Raw genomic sequence first — 18981 nt, forward strand, 5'->3', positions numbered from 1 at the left:
GACAATGAGACAGGGTAGGAAAAATGAAAGCCGGTCTGAGAGCCAAGTCCCACCGGCACACGTGTTATCTGATAGGACATAAATTATTTCAGAGTCTTCAGAGGTCTTGAGTCAGTCATTTCCAGACTCCTCCCTCTCCCACATAAAACTGGTGAAACAGCTTTCCAATGTTGCTCCTTGTAAGGCAGTGTTGAGCTGTCACTGTGTCCTTTCTTTAAAATGCTTTCTGGGAGGAGGCTATCAAGGAGCTGGCTGAGGGACAAAATTAATTGGACCCGTTGGAAACATGACTTTTGCAGGGAGCCTCTGCTGTTTTTCAAGGCACCTGATCTTGACAGAAATATTGTGTCCCCAAGGAAATCCTTCCCAAGGCCAGGAGGTAAACACAGTAAATTGTAAGAAATAGGAAAAGTAGAAAAATCTAGAAAATAGATCAGTCACTCACCACAGAGTGTGGATTGACTAACCAATGAAAACAGCAAGTCACGACTGGGTAAGTCTAAACAGATGGAAGGAGATGGGATGATGTATGATGATGGCAAATCTGTCAAAGATAGTGACTTGGCAGTCTTGAGGACAATATTGTTTTAACCTAATTCTGGAGTATGACCCAAAGCACTCTAGCTGCATTTTAAAGAACTATAAAATATCCAATATATACCAAGCCAAACACCTTGGAAAAGTGGGTGTATTCGTTCATTCTCACACTGCTATAAAGAAATAACTGAGACTGAGTAATTTATAGAGAAAAGAGGTTTAATTGGCTCACGGTTCCACAGGCTGTATAGGAAGCATGGCTGGGAAGCCCTCAGGAAACTTACAACCATGGTGGAAGGCAAAGGGAAAGCAGGCATGTCTTACATGGCTGGAGCAGGAGGAAGAGAGGGAAGGGGGTGGAGCCACACACTTTTAAACAGCCAGCCCTCGTGAGAACTCTATCATGAGAACAGCACCAAAGGAGAAACCCACCCCCATGATCCAATCACCTTCCACCATCACCCACCTCCAACATTGGAGATTAAAATTTGACATGAGATTTGAACACAAATCCAAACCATATCAGTGGGAATTCTGTCTTAGGAAAGAACTGGCTACTGTCAAGCCAGGCGTTCTAAAATGCCCACTTCCCTTCTTCAGACACGCTTGAAGAGAGAGGACCCCATAAAGACTTCCTGACTGTCCTGGCAGGGAGGAAGCTGTGTGAACCTCTTGCAAATGGGAAAAAAAAAAAATGTTAGGCAGAGCTGGCCGCAAATAGGAAGAAGGGAGCATGTTGCTTGTTCACAACTCGTCATTCCTGAAAACTGGCTCATGGGTCTTTTTTTGCTTTCTGCTCTGTAGTTTGCAAACTGCAGGTCTACTAAGAAAGAATGGGTTGGGGGAGTTCCTGCCAATGAATTAAGAGGCCGAGTCAAAGAATTTCGCTCCTGCTTACTACTGCAACCAAAGAGCTATGTGTTCTCCAAAAGTATCCCCAGACCATTTCCTGCCTCACATTCTCCAACTGGAAAAGAGCCACAGCAAATTCTTCTTCTGAACAGGAATTCAGGCTTTAAAACTTCAGATTCTGCTACTGTCAGCCACTCATAAGAAATTAATTTGGCAATTTGGGGAGCCATGTTAACAACTTAATTTTCATAAAAGTACATTAAAATTGCATAGCAAATAATTATATAAAATAGCTAAACGACTTGTCCATGGTCACACTGCTGGGTCCCAGAGAGATCACAGGTGACCCAGTCATACATAGCCCTTAGGCAATGAACCATATCTCGATGTCAGATCTCATGAAGTCCCTAGTGCCTCAGACAACCCTAGCTTAACGGTCCTCAAGAATTTATAAATATAGTTAAAGCAGAAGGTCACAGTTTGCGTTGAATAATCCAACTTTCCATCCAAGAAAAATGTAAAGGAAAAAAAGTAATTCTTATTAAGAACTTTAGTATAGTTATAACTAAAACTTGAATTTTTAACATTGTGGTGAAATATACCAAACATAAAAACATAAACCATTGTACCATGGATAGTTTTGTGGCATTAAGTGCAGTCACGTGGTTGTGCAACCATCATCACCATCCATCCACAGAACATTTTTATCTTCATAAACTAAAATTCTGTACCTATTAAACATAAATTCCCTCCCCTCTACCTCAGGCCCTGCTGACCACCATTCTATTTTCTGTCTCTTTGAATTTGCCTATTCCAGGTACCTCATATAAGTGGAATCATAAAATATTTGTCCTTTGTGACTGTCTTATTTCACTTACTATAATGTCCTCAAGGGTCATCTATGTGGTATCACATGTCAGAATGTTTTTCCTTTTTAAGGCTGAATTATATTTCCACTGTATGTGTATACCACATTTTATTTCTCCATTCATCCATAAATGGACACCTTTCACCTTCTGGTTATTATGAATAATGGTACTGTGAACAGAGGTATACAAATATCTGCTCAAGTCCTTGCCTTTCATTCTTTGGGATATCCCAAAGATATCTGTATACTTCTCTTCACAGTACCATTATTCATATATATAATAATGAGATTGAAAGCCAATATGTCTGAGAAGGCACTAGCAAGGAAGGTTAGCCTGGTGGTGTCATGACTCCAAGTAGCAGCTGTAATAATAATATATTTATTATTCATATATATAATAATGGTACTATGAACATTGGTTCTTGGTACTTTGGGTGTATATATATGCGATTGCTGGATCGTATGGTAATTCTCTTTTTTTTTCTTTTTGAAACAGAGTTTAGCTCTTGTTGCCCAGGCTGGAGTACAATGGCCGCAGTCTTGGCTCACCACAACCTCCGCTTCCCAGGTTCAAGCAATTCCCCTGTCTCAGCCTCCTGAGTAGCTGGGATTACAGGCATGTGCCACCAGGCCCAGCTAATTTGATATTTTTAGTAGAGACGAGGTTTCTCCATGTTGGTCAGGCTGGTCTCAAACTCCCAACCTCAGGTGATCCACCCTCCTCAGCCTCCCAAAGTGCTGGGATTATAGGCATGAGCCACCACGCCCGGCCCTGTTTTTAATTTTTGGAGGAACTGCTATACTATTTCCTACAGCAACTACACCATTTCACATTCCCAAGAGCAGTGCATAGGGTTCCAATTTCTCCACACCTTTACCAACACTTGTTATTTTTTTGTTTGTTTATTTTAAATTATAGTCATCCTAATATGTGGGAAGTTTAAAACTTAGATTTTTAAGAAATCTTCTAGAAGACGTTGCTTGTACCATAGGCTTTCAGTCCCTTATTTGAGACCCTTGAAACCACATGTGTTTCAGAATCCACAACTTTTTAGATTTCAGAAAAAGACCATAGTGAATATGTTATATATTACATCATGCTTCCAGTGGGGTCTGGGGCTGCAATCCACAATCAAACATATTAGTATTTCTGCAGCAAAATGTATTAAAATTCACACTAAGTGAGATTCATGAGGACTATAATTCACCTTGTTTCAGATGAGATGAAGTTTTGCTAAAAAGCAGATGGAGGAAAATTTGGGGGGTCTTGAATTTTGGCACTGCACATAGAGATTTACATCTATTTAGATGAGTAAAACTCTTAACTTGCTTAACATTAATGAATAGGTAGCTTAGAATTTGAAATTGCTATAAAGATGTGTATTGAGTGGAGCTCATTTGTGAGTACTGAAATTGCTTTCACTTTACCCTTCTCATTGTGCCTTGAGGCAGTAACAGTCAGGGGAAGAATTGTGCACCAGAGAAGCCCAGGCCGGCACCCAAGCTCCCCATTTCTCCCCATTCCTGCCTTAGCTCCTACCTGGATTCAGGACACCCCCACTAACCACCACCGGGCTAACCTTCCTTGCTAGTGCCTCACTTCTCAGACCTACTGGCTTTCACATTTCATTAAATCTTGAGAGTCATGTGACCTATTCCCCCAATATGCAGTGCCTTACATCAAAACAGCTGCTAGCATTAACGTGATGATGAGAAATACTAAGCACATGCACATATCAGCAGGGTCTTTCTGGAAGCATTGGTTAAACTGTCAGGAGTGATGTCGAATGTTGAGAATAGCGGAGGCTGTGGTTGGCTGCTGGGAAACTTCTGCGGGGATGGTTGTGTTTAATATCTCTCAGATGACAAGAACTGTCAACTCTACCCACAGGACTGGATGTATCAACCCTCTCATCCCCCAAATTTCCATAGGACTCTTCCACCCTAATCAGTTGTAATGTTTGAATGTAGTCAAGGACACCGACATTTATGATATGCAGTGAGATGCAAAGAAAAATAATTCTGTAAAATTCAAAGATTTAGTTCCTCGCCATACTCTTGCAGAACAGAAGGCAACCCAAATGAGGAAGCTGTGCTTGGCTGTTCATGGATGCCACCCACTTGCCCAGGGCAGGCTGCATTGGCAAACCATGACATCCCTGCTCAACTCTCCAGGTTGTCCTCACTTCTGGCTTCTCCCAAGGCTGGATCCACCAGGTAAACATGCATCCATAGCCTTGGAACCTGGGCTCTCTGTGCCAAGATTCTCCTTCTATGTCGCCCAGGGATATGATGGTGCAAAAACAGGATGCTGTCATGTCAAAAAGCTGTGCAAAAATCCAATAGAAGGAATAACATTGTGGGGTCAAAGAGGTGTCTGTTCTTGCAGGACAGGAGTGTTATGTAAAGAAACCAAATGTGAGAGGCAAGAAATAAATGGGCTCTGAGGTCCTCATGCTGAGTGGGGCTTTCACAGACCCTTTGGGTCGCACAATGGACATCTATAGATTTAGATTCAGGACTTACCTCTGGAGTGACCAAATGACCATTTTTATTTTCAGCTGTTTTAGGTTTAAGTTTTCACAGTGTCTCCAAAGTCACCCTTTGAATCCACCAAAAGGAGAAAAGGCTCTTGAGGACATGGATGCACTGTTACTTGTTTTTATTGTAAGCAGCTGAGCATCAGTGGGCACAGTTAGAGGCTGGGTTTACTTGGCAGTCTCTTATTGTTCCTGGATGTTCAGACTCCCAGGGGTAGCATTCCCAAGTAAGCTATTGCAGTGAGCTCCTGATAAATGAGTCTCGGCTAACCATGCAGTGCACACAGCATCTGAAAGAAACAAAGCTCGCCTCTGACTCAGCATAGGTACAGCTGCAACAGTCATTTCCCAAAATGGAGAGGAGCAACACCAGAATCGACCATCACCTCTCAGCTCTGCTGTCAGCAAAAGATGGGCTGCACCTGCTATTGTTTATTCCAATAGGCTGTAACAATTAGGTAGAGCTCACGGATCCTAGCTCATATAATTGCCTGTCAGTAATAGTCAATCCAATGTCATATTTTATTTTTTTATCTTTTTTTTATTATTATTATACTTTAAGTTCTAGGGTACATGTGCATAATGTGCAGGTTTGTTACATATGTATACTTGTGCCATGTTGCTGTGCTGCACCCATCAACTCATCAGCACCCATCAACTCGTCATTTACATCAGGTATAACTCCCAATGCAATCCCTCCCCCCTCCCCCCTCCCCCCTCCCCATGATAGCCCTGGTGTGTGATGTTCCCCTTCCTGAGTCCAAGTGATCTCATTGTTCAGTTCCCACCTATGAGTGAAAACATGCGGTGTTTGGTTTTCTGTTCTTGTGATAGTTTGCTAAGAATGATGGTTTCCAGCTGCATCCATGTCCCTACAAAGGACACAAACTCATCCTTTTTGATGGCTGCATAGTATTCCATGGTGTATATGTGCCACATTTTCTTAATCCAATCTGTCACTGATGGACATTTGGGTTGATTCCAAGTCTTTGCTATTGTGAATAGTGCCGCAACAAAATACGTGTGCATGTGTCTTTATAGCAGCATGATTTATAATCCTTTGGGTATATACCCAGTAATGGGATGGCTGGGTCATATGGTACATCTAGTTCTAGATCCTTGAGGAATCGCCATACTGTTTTCCATAATGGCTGAACTAGTTTACAATCCCACCAACAGTGTAAAAGTGTTCCTATTTCTCCACATCCTCTCCAGCACCTGTTTCCTGACTTTTTAATGATCGCCATTCTAACTGGTGTGAGATGGTATCTCATTGTGGTTTCGATTTGCATTTCTCTGATGGCCAGTGATGATGAGCATTTTTTCATGTGTCTGTTGGCTGTATGAATGTCTTCTTTTGAGAAATGTCTGTTCATATCCTTTGCCCACTTTTTGATGGGGTTGTTTTTTTCTTGTAAATTTGTTTGAGTTCTTTGTAGGTCCTGGATATTAGCCCTCTGTCAGATGAGTAGATTGCAAAAATTTTCTCCCATTCTGTAGGTTGCCTGTTCACTCTGATGGTAGTTTCTTTTGCTGTGCAGAAGCTCTTTAGTTTAATGAGATCCCATTTGTCAATTTTGGCTTTTGCTGCCGTTGCTTTTGGTGTTTTAGACATGAAGTCCTTGCCCATGCCTATGTCCTGAATGGTACTACCTAGGTTTTCCTCTAGGGTTTTTATGGTATTAGGTCTAACATTTAAGGCTCTAATCCATCTTGAATTAATTTTCGTATAAGGAGTAAGGAAAGGATCCAGTTTCAGCTTTCTACTTATGGCTAGCCAATGGCATATTTTAGAAATTACATCAGGAAAACAGTCTCAGGAACAAACAGGAATTTATTTACATACCAAATATATTAAAACGCAGGATGGAAGTTATGCTTTATAGCAAAAGAAAGAGATATGAGTCCACGGCTTTTAAAATTTTCTATGAGGCCATTTTTTAGAGCAGTAAATAGTTGGAGCTTCATGGAAAAGAATTTACAATGCACTCCGTGTGTTTTATTATTATTTAGTGAGCATTGTGAAGTCGATTTTGTTCAAGATATGGATGAAGACATGGAGCTTATTCTTGGGACCTCTGATTTAAAATGAGTAAACCATTTCATATACAAATACATCAAGCGTAAGATTCAATACCTGAAAAACAGCTTAAATACCAAAGTTTCTCTGTGTAGTTCTTCTTTTGGAGGTTGATGGATAGAGCCTTTGGTTTCCAGACTTGGAAAATCACTTGCAGGAAGGGAAGAATTTCAAGCACATGGATATTATACAAGAATATGTAAATAGGAATAACAAAATAGAGGAAAAGATGCTTTTTGAGCTTTCAAGCAACAACAGTTGAGCGAGTAAAAGAATAACAGTAATGCCAATTAGGTAGGGCTGTCCTGGGCCTGTAGAGGGCCAGAGGTGGATGTCCTGATTCCCCGTCAGACCCAGTCTTCATCCCTCCACTGTGGCCCTGGTCCTGGAGGACCTCTACAAGCTGTATCATCTGGGCTCCCTTGCCCACCAGCTTCCAACTGGTTCAGCCAATGAGAGGCAGCAGCTGGAGGTCAAGAGGAGGGACTACAGGGGTCAGGGCCTCCTCCCCCGGCCCCCTATCAGGGGATAGATCTTGGTTTGGCTGTTGCCGTGTCATTGGGTGCCTCTCTGTGGGATCAGTTCTTGTTCATTCCACCAACAACTTCTTCCCCTTATCCCCTGGGGCCCCCTCTCCTGTGGCCAGCCCTGGGGAACTTCACCTCTCTGGGCTGGTTTCCTTTAACTTGTTCAACCTTTATAAGTAGCCTCTTCTTTAAACTCTCTTTGTCACCCCTTTGAGTGTGCCATCTGTTTCTTACCAGGACACAGACAAACATAGCACCTTAGTAGGAATTAGGAAAAAGCACCCAGATGGGTGCATGGGGGTTCATTATGTTATTGTCTCTACTTTTATATGTATTGAAGTTTTCTAAAATAAAAAGAGTACCAAAAAGAAAAGAAAAAGGCACCCCTTTTGGTGGATGGTGCCCTGCAGGGGTGTAGCTTAGCTGTGGTCTGGATTGCAGCACCAACTCACTCCTGCAGCTTCGAGGGGTGAGTTTGTACAGCGCACGAAATGCCCAACCAAACCTGGCAGCCTGACAAAAGGGTGGGCAGATCCCTGAAAGCTGGGAAATATCTTGAAGAGAAAGTGAGGATAGGCCTGGGTCTTTAAGGGTATTTGGGACTTAAATGGGAAATTTCACTATGCAAGGAAAACCTGTAGGACAGCAAAGCATAGGATGGCTACAGGGAGTCAACTCTATAAGACAAGGAGTGTCCCTGGAGAGAGTATGAGAAAGTGGAAGTGGGTGGAGACCCTTTGATTGCTGAGCTATAACATGTGAATTCTAGTTGATGATCCTCCAGGCAGTTTGGGGCAGGGTTTGGGCACTGGGGCTCCAGAGCTAGACTGGGTGTAAGTCATGGTTTTGGCAGCTATTAGCTCTGTGACTTTGCACATTTGCTTATTCTCACTAAGCCTCAGTTTTCTGTTTGATAAAACAAGGATAAAATACTCCCCATCTCCTAGACTTGCTGTTGGGCTGAATTTAAAGATGTGTGTCAAATGTTTACTGCAGTGCCTGGTAGTTATTGAACATTAGCTACCATCCTCAAAAGTTTTTAAAGAGAAGAGTGATATGATGAAAGCAATATTTTTTAAAAATCACACAGCATGTGCAGGATGCTCTAGAGAGGAAAGAAGAGTGTGGGGGGGTCACTTGGAGGCTGCAGGGGGTGTCTCTCCAGTGAGAGAAATGGGAAATGGGAAAATAGAAGCAGGTATAAGAAGCTCTGTGAGAAGAAGAGGAAGAGGACTGGAAGGTGGACAGATGGTGGGAGTAAGCAGTCATAGAGGGCCCCAAGTGCATTTCCAAGATCTTTAGCCTCCACTTATATAACTACCCCTAGGCAGTTTCAGCAGCTCACATTGAAGGACTGACAATTTTGACATTTTGATACAAGTGAAAGAAAAGTGAAACTCGGAATCATTTGATGATTTTTACCTTTCTGTTTTACTGAACATTGGTAAATCTACCTAATTAAACCCAAGATTCTACTACAAAATAAAAACCCTAACAGACACCTCAATCATTCCAGTAACCACTGCTTACTTCTGAAATGTCCCCAAAGCAGGTTTTTCATATCCAGAATTTCTTCTGATTAAGATCTGAGGTAGTGCCTCTGCAGTTAAGAATGGGCATCCCCACAGAAAACTCTCTCGGATCATACGTAATTTATAAGCCCCGTTCTGACTACCAACATTAGCAGAACTGAGGAAGCTATCGAATCCTTGACCTAAGCTAACATTTGGGATGGAGGGAGGAAAGAGTCATTAATGTGAAGTAGTGGTGATGTGGCTTGGCTCTCTCCCCTCCCAAATCCCATCTTGAATTTAGTTCCACAATCTGCAGGTGTCGTGGGAGGGAAATGGTGGGAGGTAATTGAATCGTGGAGGTAATTGAATCATGGGGGCTGTTACCCCAGGCTGCTGCTCTCATGATAGTGAGTTCTCACAAGATCTGATTGTTTTATAAGGGGCTTTTCCCCCTTTTGCTTGGCACTTCTCTTGCCTGCCACCACATAAGATGTGCCTTTGCTCCTCCTCTACCTTCCACCATGATTATGAGGTTTCTCCAGCTATGTGGAACTGTGAGTCTATTAAACCTCATTTTCTTTCTAAATTACCCAGTCTCAGGTATGTATGTTTCAGTGTGAGAACAGACTAATACAAGTGGTTTCTCATAGGTCCCCAGTTTCGCATTTATTTGTAGGCAAACCTACCTAAGAATTCAGTGCCATTTAAAAAAACGAGCCTGAGGCTATTTTAGCCACATCTTCGTCTGAAAAAACTGTATTCCGTGTTTTCACTATCTAACATTTTTTTCCAGGAACCAGATCCAGTTTTTGCCAGGTGTCTTGGCCGACTGTCAGAGACAGTCATCTGGTTTTGCATGGCAGCATCTGGTTTTGTGGTTTCTGTGGCATCTCTCTGAGCTGTTCTCTCCCTCTCTGCCTTGCAGATACTTGCCTGAGATCATGAATGATGGGCTCACCAACCAGATCAACAATCCCGAGGTGGACGTGGACATCACTCGGCCCGACACGTTCATCAGACAGCAGATTATGGCTCTCCGTGTGATGACCAACAAACTGAAAAACGCCTACAATGGCAATGATGTCAATTTCCAGGACACAAGTAAGAAAATCCTTCCCAGCACCAGAAACTTCCAGAGTAAAAAATGGTTTTAGAAGACAACGCCCTGACTTTCTTCAAGAGCAATATGCCCTTTTAATTTTTTCTCAATCTTCCGCAGGCTGTGATGCTTCTTATAGTGTTTTGGACAGAGAGCTCTGATCCACAAAACATAGGATACGAATAAAATCATAAATTCCACAACACAAGTAATAATTGCAATGGATTACGTTCAGCCATACCAAAGCTGAAATTGAGTTTCATCTACCAGTTGATTCATTAATGACAAAACAGCAAAGTAATTTTTCACTTTCTCCTGTCCTCATCAGTATTCGCATCTGACCCAAACTTCTGCCCTATTCCCACCAAAAGAAGAAAGCTCAGCAGATTGCTTAGACAAGCCTGAGCTAGAATCCCTCATTCTTTATTAATCAGAGTCTCTACAAATTACTCTACTTCTTGAGTCTCAGGTTCCTCTTCTATAGAATGGGAAGCATCCCTGCTTCAGAGGCTTTTAGAAGCCTTATTTGAGGAGCTATGATAGTGTCTGGCGGGTAGTGAGCAGGTTCAGCTACATCATTTCCCTCTCTATCCAACTATGCACACACACAACCCATAGACATTTGTATCTGAAATATTGAGAGAAATTGTAAAATTCTAGTGCAATATTACACATGACTATTTCATTAAGGATCAAAGCAGCATCAAAAATGATTTGGAAGACTATTAAGTGAACATTGACATGAAACTATACATGGGTTTTGTCTGAGTGGTTTCAAGATGAATAACTACAAAAAAAAAATTTTCTGTCATTGTTGTTTGTTGCTTTTTAAAAATATTACCCTTACAAAGAGAGTTCCCAGGACAAGGATTCTTGAACATAAGATGTGAAGTTGCCAGTGATTCTGTAATTTGGTTACTGAATCATAAGATGATGCTTGTGTGCTTGAATTAATGAGATAGAAAGGAATAAGTTATAGATAGAAGACCTCAAGTCATATCAGTCATAGTCATCAGCCTACCAAGTTATCCCCTGCAGAAAATTTTTGTGCTTCATTCCATTTTAAAGAACTCAAAAAAATAATTTTCTAAACACAGAATAATTACCAACCCAATGGACGTTATTGCTGTAAAATTCCTCAAAATAATCCCATTATCTCTCCTCCTTTTACTAAACCCTTCCTTTCCTCTTCAGAAGAGAACATTACACAGGTTTTAGCCATTGTTGTTTCACCCTTATTAGCACCTCTCATTTTATCCATTGTCTTCTCCATTAAATAAAATGCTCTATTATCTAGAGAGTGGCTATTGAAATGAATAATTCAAGATACATAAGAATTAGTTGGCTTGGGTTTGTTGCTTCTCACTCCTCTCTGACCTAAAGAGGTTATACACATATCAAGCTGCAAAGCTCAGGGAATGGCCAGGAGGCAGAGCTCTTACTCCATTTCCCCTCAAAAGAAAGTAAAATCAACAATTAAGAGGATCCCTGAGTTCTAACCCAAGCACCAAATGTGGCCCCTCTATTTTAGGCTAGTGTCTGTCATACAAACCATTATCGCATTTTATAACCATCAGCATCCTTATTGCTTTGGACATTTTTTTAAGTTATTCATCCCATCCCTTAATATTTACATTCGTGATTCCTTTTCAGACAGAGATGGGACCATTATTTTTTCCAGCCAAAATCTCTTGTCATATTTGCTTCCCACATTTTTTAATATTCTAAATCATTGTAATAATATCTCTGTAAAGGTTGTATTACTTCTTGTTCATGACACCAGTGTTCAGAACAATTCCCTTAGCAATTCTGATATCTCTTAATTTAATTAACGGGAATTTTCCCCCTTGTAAAGGCCACTAAAGATAAATCAGAGAAAATGTTAAAAACCTAGTATAGTGTATTGAAGTGATCTTATCTGGTATTTAGATGTCCCATTAAAAAAGGAAACTGTGCTCGTTTCTCTCATTGTATCTTTCTCATTCAAGAGGACATTAGAAGAGTCCCTACATTGCCCCAGCTTTACTTAAGTAGCATCCAGCAGCTAAAGCTGGCCCTGGTTTGTCAGGAGCAGCTCAACAGGGCATCACCATTTCAGACTAGCAGGGAGGAGTTTAGGGATATTGGTTGGAAATCATTGAGCAAGTGAGAGAAATAGCTAATGTCCTCACAAAGCTACAAGTTTCCTGAGCCCTTCCAGGAACATGATTTCTCATAACAGATAGATGTTATTACTATCATTTTTACAGGGGAGGAAATAAAGCCTCAATAAGTCTAACTGGCTTACCCTGTGCTTTTAAATAACAACTGTCAGGGTACATTCCAGGTCTCCTGTGCTGTAGGAACCATGTTTTTTCCATCTGGCAGCACTGGGTTTGGTGTCCTCGAGCACTCTTCACACATTCTCTCCAAGGTCAACGTTGTCATCTGTATTTGTTTAGGTGAGGAAACTGCAAAAGTTGAGTAACTGCCCAAAGCACATTTATTTATTCAGCAAGTATTTGTTGAGCACTTGCTGTATGCCAGGGGCCACTGAAGGCTTTAGAGGTACAGAAATGAACAGGATTTACCAAATCTCTACCCTCTCAAAGATTGTGTCTTTAGTTGACATTCTTGAGAAGGAGATAAACAGTAAGCAAGTGAACAGGCACATAAATAATACATCTCCAAGCGGTAATAAGTACTTTCATAAAGCTAGTAATCGGCAGCCTGATCTGGGCCAGGTTTGAGTGACAGGGTTTGCCAAATAAGAAGGAATCAAGCCCGTGAGAAGTGGGAATAGGGAAGAAAGCAAGTTGGGCGGGAAGGGACGATGCCACCCTGGGTCGACATACTCTGGGGGTACCTGGGCCTTGGTTTCAAGCAGAGAATGGCCAACTGTTTCTGTCAAGGGCCATATATTAAATCTGTTAATCTTTGAGGGCCACATCATCTCTGCCAGCACAACCCCACACTGCTGGTCTAACGTGATAATACATATGTGAATGGGGGGAGTTGGATTGTAATAAAATTTCACATATGGACACTGAAATGAGAATTTCACATACACTTTTTACATGTCATAAAATATTATTCTTCACTTGATTTTCTTCAAACACTTGAAACTATACAAACCACCAGGTACACTGGAACATGCCTACAGTCCCAGCTACTTGGGAGGCTAAGGCAGGAAGGTCACTTAGGCCCAGGAGTTTGGGGCTGCAGTGAGTTATGGGCAACATAACTGGGCCTGGGCAACAGAGCCAGACCCTATCATAGATAGATAGATAGATAGATAGATAGATAGATAGATAGATAGATAGATAGACTTTATGGATATCTATAAAATATATTTTTTATGTAAATAAACCATTTTGGAGTTATGGACCATACAAAAGCAAGCAGCAGGTCATAGTTTGTCAACTCCTGGTTTAAGGGGAGAAGCTGGCTGGGACGGAGTCCATCCTTGCTCACAAGAGAACACAGGTGGGGAAAAGGTGGCCAAAAGTTATATTTATAGAGACCTCTCACCACTATTGCTGCTGCTCCTCTCATTTCCTCTGTGTAGAACTTGTTTTCCTCTTCTATATTTTTCTTCTAAAATCCATTAAAAAGCATGGTATCTTCCTAGAGCAATGACTCTGCATATAAAAACAGCAAAGAATGGAGTTTCTTAAACTTAAGTACTGGCCAGAAGAAATGTCTTTCTAAGGCCAACATGGTAGGTGTGGCCTCCCCTTGAGTCTGGGGTTCACACATTCCTTGGGTTGCATAACTCGGGTATCAATTGTAACTGTTCTTCAAACACCTACTTCTGTACAGTCCACCCACTCGTCACACCCCTGCCTATTAAAAACAATCCTGTTGGGTAGGGTGGGGGACCATGCATGGGAAGATTCGGCCTCCCACCACCATGCCCCATATCTGCTGAGCTCTTTGTTTCCACTCTTTCCTGATTGGTGGTTGTATTAGTCCATTTTCATACTGCTGTAAAGAACTGCCCGAGACTGGGTAAATGATAAAGGAAAGCGGTTAATTGACTCACAGTTCAGCATAGCTGAGGAGGCCTCAGGAAAATTACAATCATGGTGGAAGGCGAAGGCACTTTCTTCACAAGTTGGCAGGAAAGAGAAGTGCCAAGCCATGGGGGAGGAGCCCCTTATAAAACTGTCAGATCTCGTGAGAACTCAATCACTATCACGAGAACAGGATGGGGGAAACCACCCCCATGGTTGAATTATCTCCACCTGGCCTCTCCCCTGACACGTGGGGATTATGGAGATTACAATTCAAGATGAGATTTGGGTGGGGCCACAAAGCCTAACCATATCAGTGATCTAACTTTCTTTTTCAATCTTTCCACACTAGGTGACGAATCCAGTGGCTCAGGGAGTGGCAGTGGGTGCATGGATGATGTGTGTCCCACGGAGTTTGAGTTTGTCACCACAGAGGCCCCCCCAGTGGATCCTGACCGGAGAGAGGTGGATTCTTCTGCAGCCCAGCGTGGCCACTCCCTGCTCTCCTGGTGTCTCACCGGCATTGTCCTGGCACTGCAGAGACTGAGCAGATAATCTTGGGTTTTTGGTCAGATGAAACTGTATTTTAGCTATTTGAATGGCCAACTCACTTCTTTTCTTACACTCTTGGACGATGGACCATGCCACAAAAACCTACCGTTTTCTATGAGAAGAGAGCAGTACTGCAACCTGCCTCCCTTTTTGTTTTCCCAAAGAGTACCGGGTGCCAGACTGAACTGCTTCCTCTTTCCTTCAGCTATCTGTGGGGACCTTGTTTATTCTAGAGAGAATTCTTACTCAAATCTTTCGTACCAGGAGATTTTCTTACCTTCATTTGCTTTTATGCTGCAGAAGTAAAGGAATCTCACGTTGTGAGGGTTTTTTTGTCATTTACAATAAAAAAGGAAGAAAGAAAATAATTTTCCTTGTAAAATCGGGCCAAACCCCAAGACAGCTGCATTTTCAACAAAAAAGCAAACAAAGAAAAATAAATGAACTTTAACGCTGTAAGTTCAGCATTGACAGTCAACTCCCAGTGTAAGCTTTTTTGTGACAAATCCAGGTTTACACAATGCTTATGGGGAAAAAGCTTAAAGTTTGTTCTAAATGTAGTGAAAATGCACTGTTGTCTTGGAGGTATCATCTTGCACTCTAACCAAACAACACCAAATTAATCTGGAGGTACTGATACTAAATTTAGAATCCCGTCTTTAATATGAGAACAAAAATTACTACGACTCAGCACCTCTCTCTCACCCTGCCCAATTTCAATTTAGTAATGGCACCATTTTTTCTTAATTTCCTTAATGTCTGTCCACTGTACCCAACTGGCACAGATTTTCCCCTTCATCTTCAATTACTAGTAGATACCCCCATCAATTCACCTTCCTCAAGAGTCTCAATTGAAAATAATCTTTAATGATACAATCTCTGCTTTTGCCACAGGTTTGACATTAACTAGACGTTTCTGCCCCTGTGCTCATTACCCTCCCAAAAGAATAGCTTTTTTAATGAATCGATACACAATTAGATCCATTCCTGAGTTTTCATTTTTAACTATTTACTTTGTGTCAGTTGGTTTCTGCATCACAAGGGCATTCTCTTACAAAATAACTCACAACAGAAAAAGAAGTCAAGACAAAAAAAAAAAATATATATATATATATATAGTATTGACATGGAGATTTCTTTCACTTTTTTAGTCTTAGTATGATCATCTATTTTTATATCTATATATCTATAAATCACAGATTTTAACTTCTTAATTCCAAGCTCAGGGTTGACACACCTTTGTAAGAAAATGTTTTGTCAACCAGCTCTTCTTGTTTTGTGCTGCTCAAAGAAGGGATTCCTCGGTGATCTGTGAGCACCAAGAATCAAGAAAGAGAACTTTTTACGTATCTAACTGTCCATTTATTACAAGTTTGCCAGGGCACACCCTTCTGCATGAGTGTGCTTCAGCCTGGGTGCTCCAGACTACACCAAACTCATGGGATGAGCCGTGGGTGTGCAGGGCTTTACTGGTGATGGAAACTGTATGTGTAAAGAATGTTATTCATGAAAAACCATTGCTTTCATGTAAAACACCTTCGGCCTAGGATCCCTGCCTGGCACTTGGATACATGATCTAACTCAATAGGCCAATTTAGAGCCACAGCCTAACCTGTTCACCAAGTATGCCAAAGCCAGGCCCTATGCTCCCCCTGACAGAGAGAAGCAAAATAAACCAAACTGGGGCTTTATGAATACAGTTGACTATCCATATGTTTCTTGGTTTTTATGATGCATCTGGAGTAGGGAAAAGTAATGTTTCAAGACACCATAGTATGCCAGTCACATTTGAATTAACTCATCGACAGTATTGACACGTAAATGGTATTTTTCAATCTCTGTTCTCATCAAAATTAAAATTAGTTATTGATTTAGTCATCACATTTAAGTAGAACACATGTGGCACAATAGTATTAAGTATATTTGAGCACTTTTGCAAGACAGAAAGTATTTACAAGCATCTATTGCTACTTTATGCCTAATGAAATATAAAATGTAGGATGATAAGAGACTTTGTGGCATTCTTTCATTTAAAACTTTATGAAATTAACAATCTAGTTCACCATTACATACTTCTAGAAAACCATCCATTTCACTGCCCACATTTTGGCTTCCTACCACGAACTCCACATAAGACTTCTCTATGAAGGACCAGTCATTTATGTTGCTCATTTCATTCTGTGTTCAGAAGTCAGTATTGTCTTTCTCCAATAATTAAGGTGCAATACAAATTAAATCAACCTTGATTTTCCAGACTATTTGAATAATGACTTGTCTTTATGGCTTTAAACTCCAAGTCTTTCCTTTTTAAAATATTTCTGCGTTCTCTTTTATGAAATAGATCAGGATGCCTTGTTTTTCCTGTGCTTTCATCCCCAAAAGGTTTTGTGCATGTGTATGAATACACATAATATTAATGAATGTGAACCCATGTTCTATACGCACTAAACACACAGATAATATATAAACGCCTGCTTCATTTGTTTCAACACCTTCATTATCAATATGATTCATATTGATGAGATATAGTGACATATAATGAGCCAGGCAGAGAGCTGAAACGATATCAGTTAATGATGTCACAGTGTTAGCACCCTGCATGGATGTGGTCTAAATATCATTCAAGTTGTACTTCCTAGTTTTTATCATCATACTACTATGTCATATGATTTTCCGACTAATTTAACATGAGAAATGTTTTGGCCCTAAAGGATTTCATTTAACCTGGTTACCCTATTTCAGTAAGTATTTTGGAATTCAACCCTCAAATTAATTTTTCTCATTTCAGCATATTGATAGGGGATGCAATGAGGCTTCATTATTTTTTATGACATGCCCCTCATTTGCTCTGATGTTCCCTAAATTCTGTAATCATATCATAACTTTTGTTATGAATAGAGAGGAATGGGCTCACTGAAATCCGACACTAGAAATTGGTGGGTGATGCTCATAACTGCAAACACTTAGCTTATTGAAGTGCCTCTATTTACACGTTCTTTAGTTATAATATGTATTTTTCTAACAGAAATACACGTCTGTAATTGGTATATATTATACTTTGTATGTGTCACAACAAAAGCTAAACAGAGGCTAAAGTCTTTAGCAGAGAAGAAGGAATTACAAATTTACCAATAAGAGCTCTGTTTATGGTTCTGTATTGAAGGACAACCATGACAACCTTCTGTCACTTTCACAAAGGCCAAGTTGGTACTTTGATTATAGCCATCGTAGAACGTTAGCACTAGAAATCTGACTCCCTTACAATGACTTACCTAGATAGCATTAAGTAACTTGTATCACCTGCTTTAAATGTAAGGGGTAGAAAATACTATTTTGTCTACACTGAAAAACACTATTATTCATTGATAAGTAGTAATAATTATCAAAGTAACATTCTTTAAAGCAAACACATTGAAAATATTATTACAGGCAGAACCCTGATTTTTAATTTATTCCCTGCTGCAGACATTAGCCTTCTTTAATTCTTTTGCCATTACATACATGTTTTGGCTACAGACTGAACACCAACTAAAGTCCCTAAGGAGGAAAAAAACTTCACATATTCCTGAGATGTGATTCTTTTATTACTTCTTTTTGCAAAGCTAATTATCAAGTGATCTGATTAAACGTAGAAGCGTTAGCAAATGCAACTTTTACCTAAAACTTGCAGAAATTTAGACACATTTCCATTTACTTACTAACAGACCTGATTTTTATTTAAAAACACAATTTAGCTTTGCTAACAGAAGAGTAAAGGAAACCGTAACTTATAAATTTGCAATGTGTTCCTCCTTGTTGGAGACATTAGTCAGTGTTTAGTTTTAGACCAACTTACACAAACGGACTATTGATTTGTACGTATTCTGGAGACTTGCTACGTCATGGTTTGCTACGGCACGGACTCAGCTTAGCATGGGGACATCTTCAACTTCATTCAAAGTTGAGTGGTTACGGAACCTTTGACATTGCCTTGTAATGAGGTACTTCCACGAAAAGACCCCTAACAATGGCATAATAGTGAGGTCTCTCTGTGCATATACATAATATATATGCAGGATAAATGTGTGCACCAATCAAACCTAAAATTTTATGTGACTGTCAAATGAATATTATTTGGGTTAAGATTTTTCATTTCTGATTTGGATAGAAAATTGCTATTAATCTTGTATTAAAATAGTTTTTAAAAATCTACCAGTGCCCTTTCTGCATTTTCTTAATTATTGTCATAAATTTCAGAGCCATGGAACTTTTTTGGGTTTGAGACATTTTTAGAAGGTTCAGTGTTAAAAAACAACAACAAACCCCATATAGTAAAACAGTGCCACTCACCTAAACACACTCAGCATCTGAGATCAGGAACTATTTGAATTTTAGAACATTTAGAGCTTCCCAAATGTATATGGAAAATACTGTATCT

General features: G+C 40.4%; 1 protein-coding gene across 5 annotated transcripts in view; it reads left to right on the forward strand.

Annotated features, from left to right (window-relative positions):
* Positions 1-18755, forward strand: part of GPC6 (glypican 6) — a 1194356-nt gene extending 1175601 nt beyond the window's left edge. For all 5 annotated transcript variants that reach the window (XM_065533385.2, XM_065533387.1, XM_065533386.2 and 2 more), the window contains 2 exons: positions 9844-10019; positions 14365-18755. In XM_065533385.2, coding sequence (XP_065389457.1) covers positions 9844-10019; positions 14365-14567 — 379 coding nt within the window. In that variant the 3' untranslated portion in view covers positions 14568-18755. The remainder of the gene's footprint in view (positions 1-9843; positions 10020-14364) is intronic.
* The last annotated feature ends 226 nt before the right edge of the window (positions 18756-18981 follow it).

This window comes from Macaca fascicularis, chromosome 17, assembly GCF_037993035.2.
Source record: "Macaca fascicularis isolate 582-1 chromosome 17, T2T-MFA8v1.1".
NCBI lineage: Eukaryota > Metazoa > Chordata > Mammalia > Primates > Cercopithecidae > Macaca > Macaca fascicularis.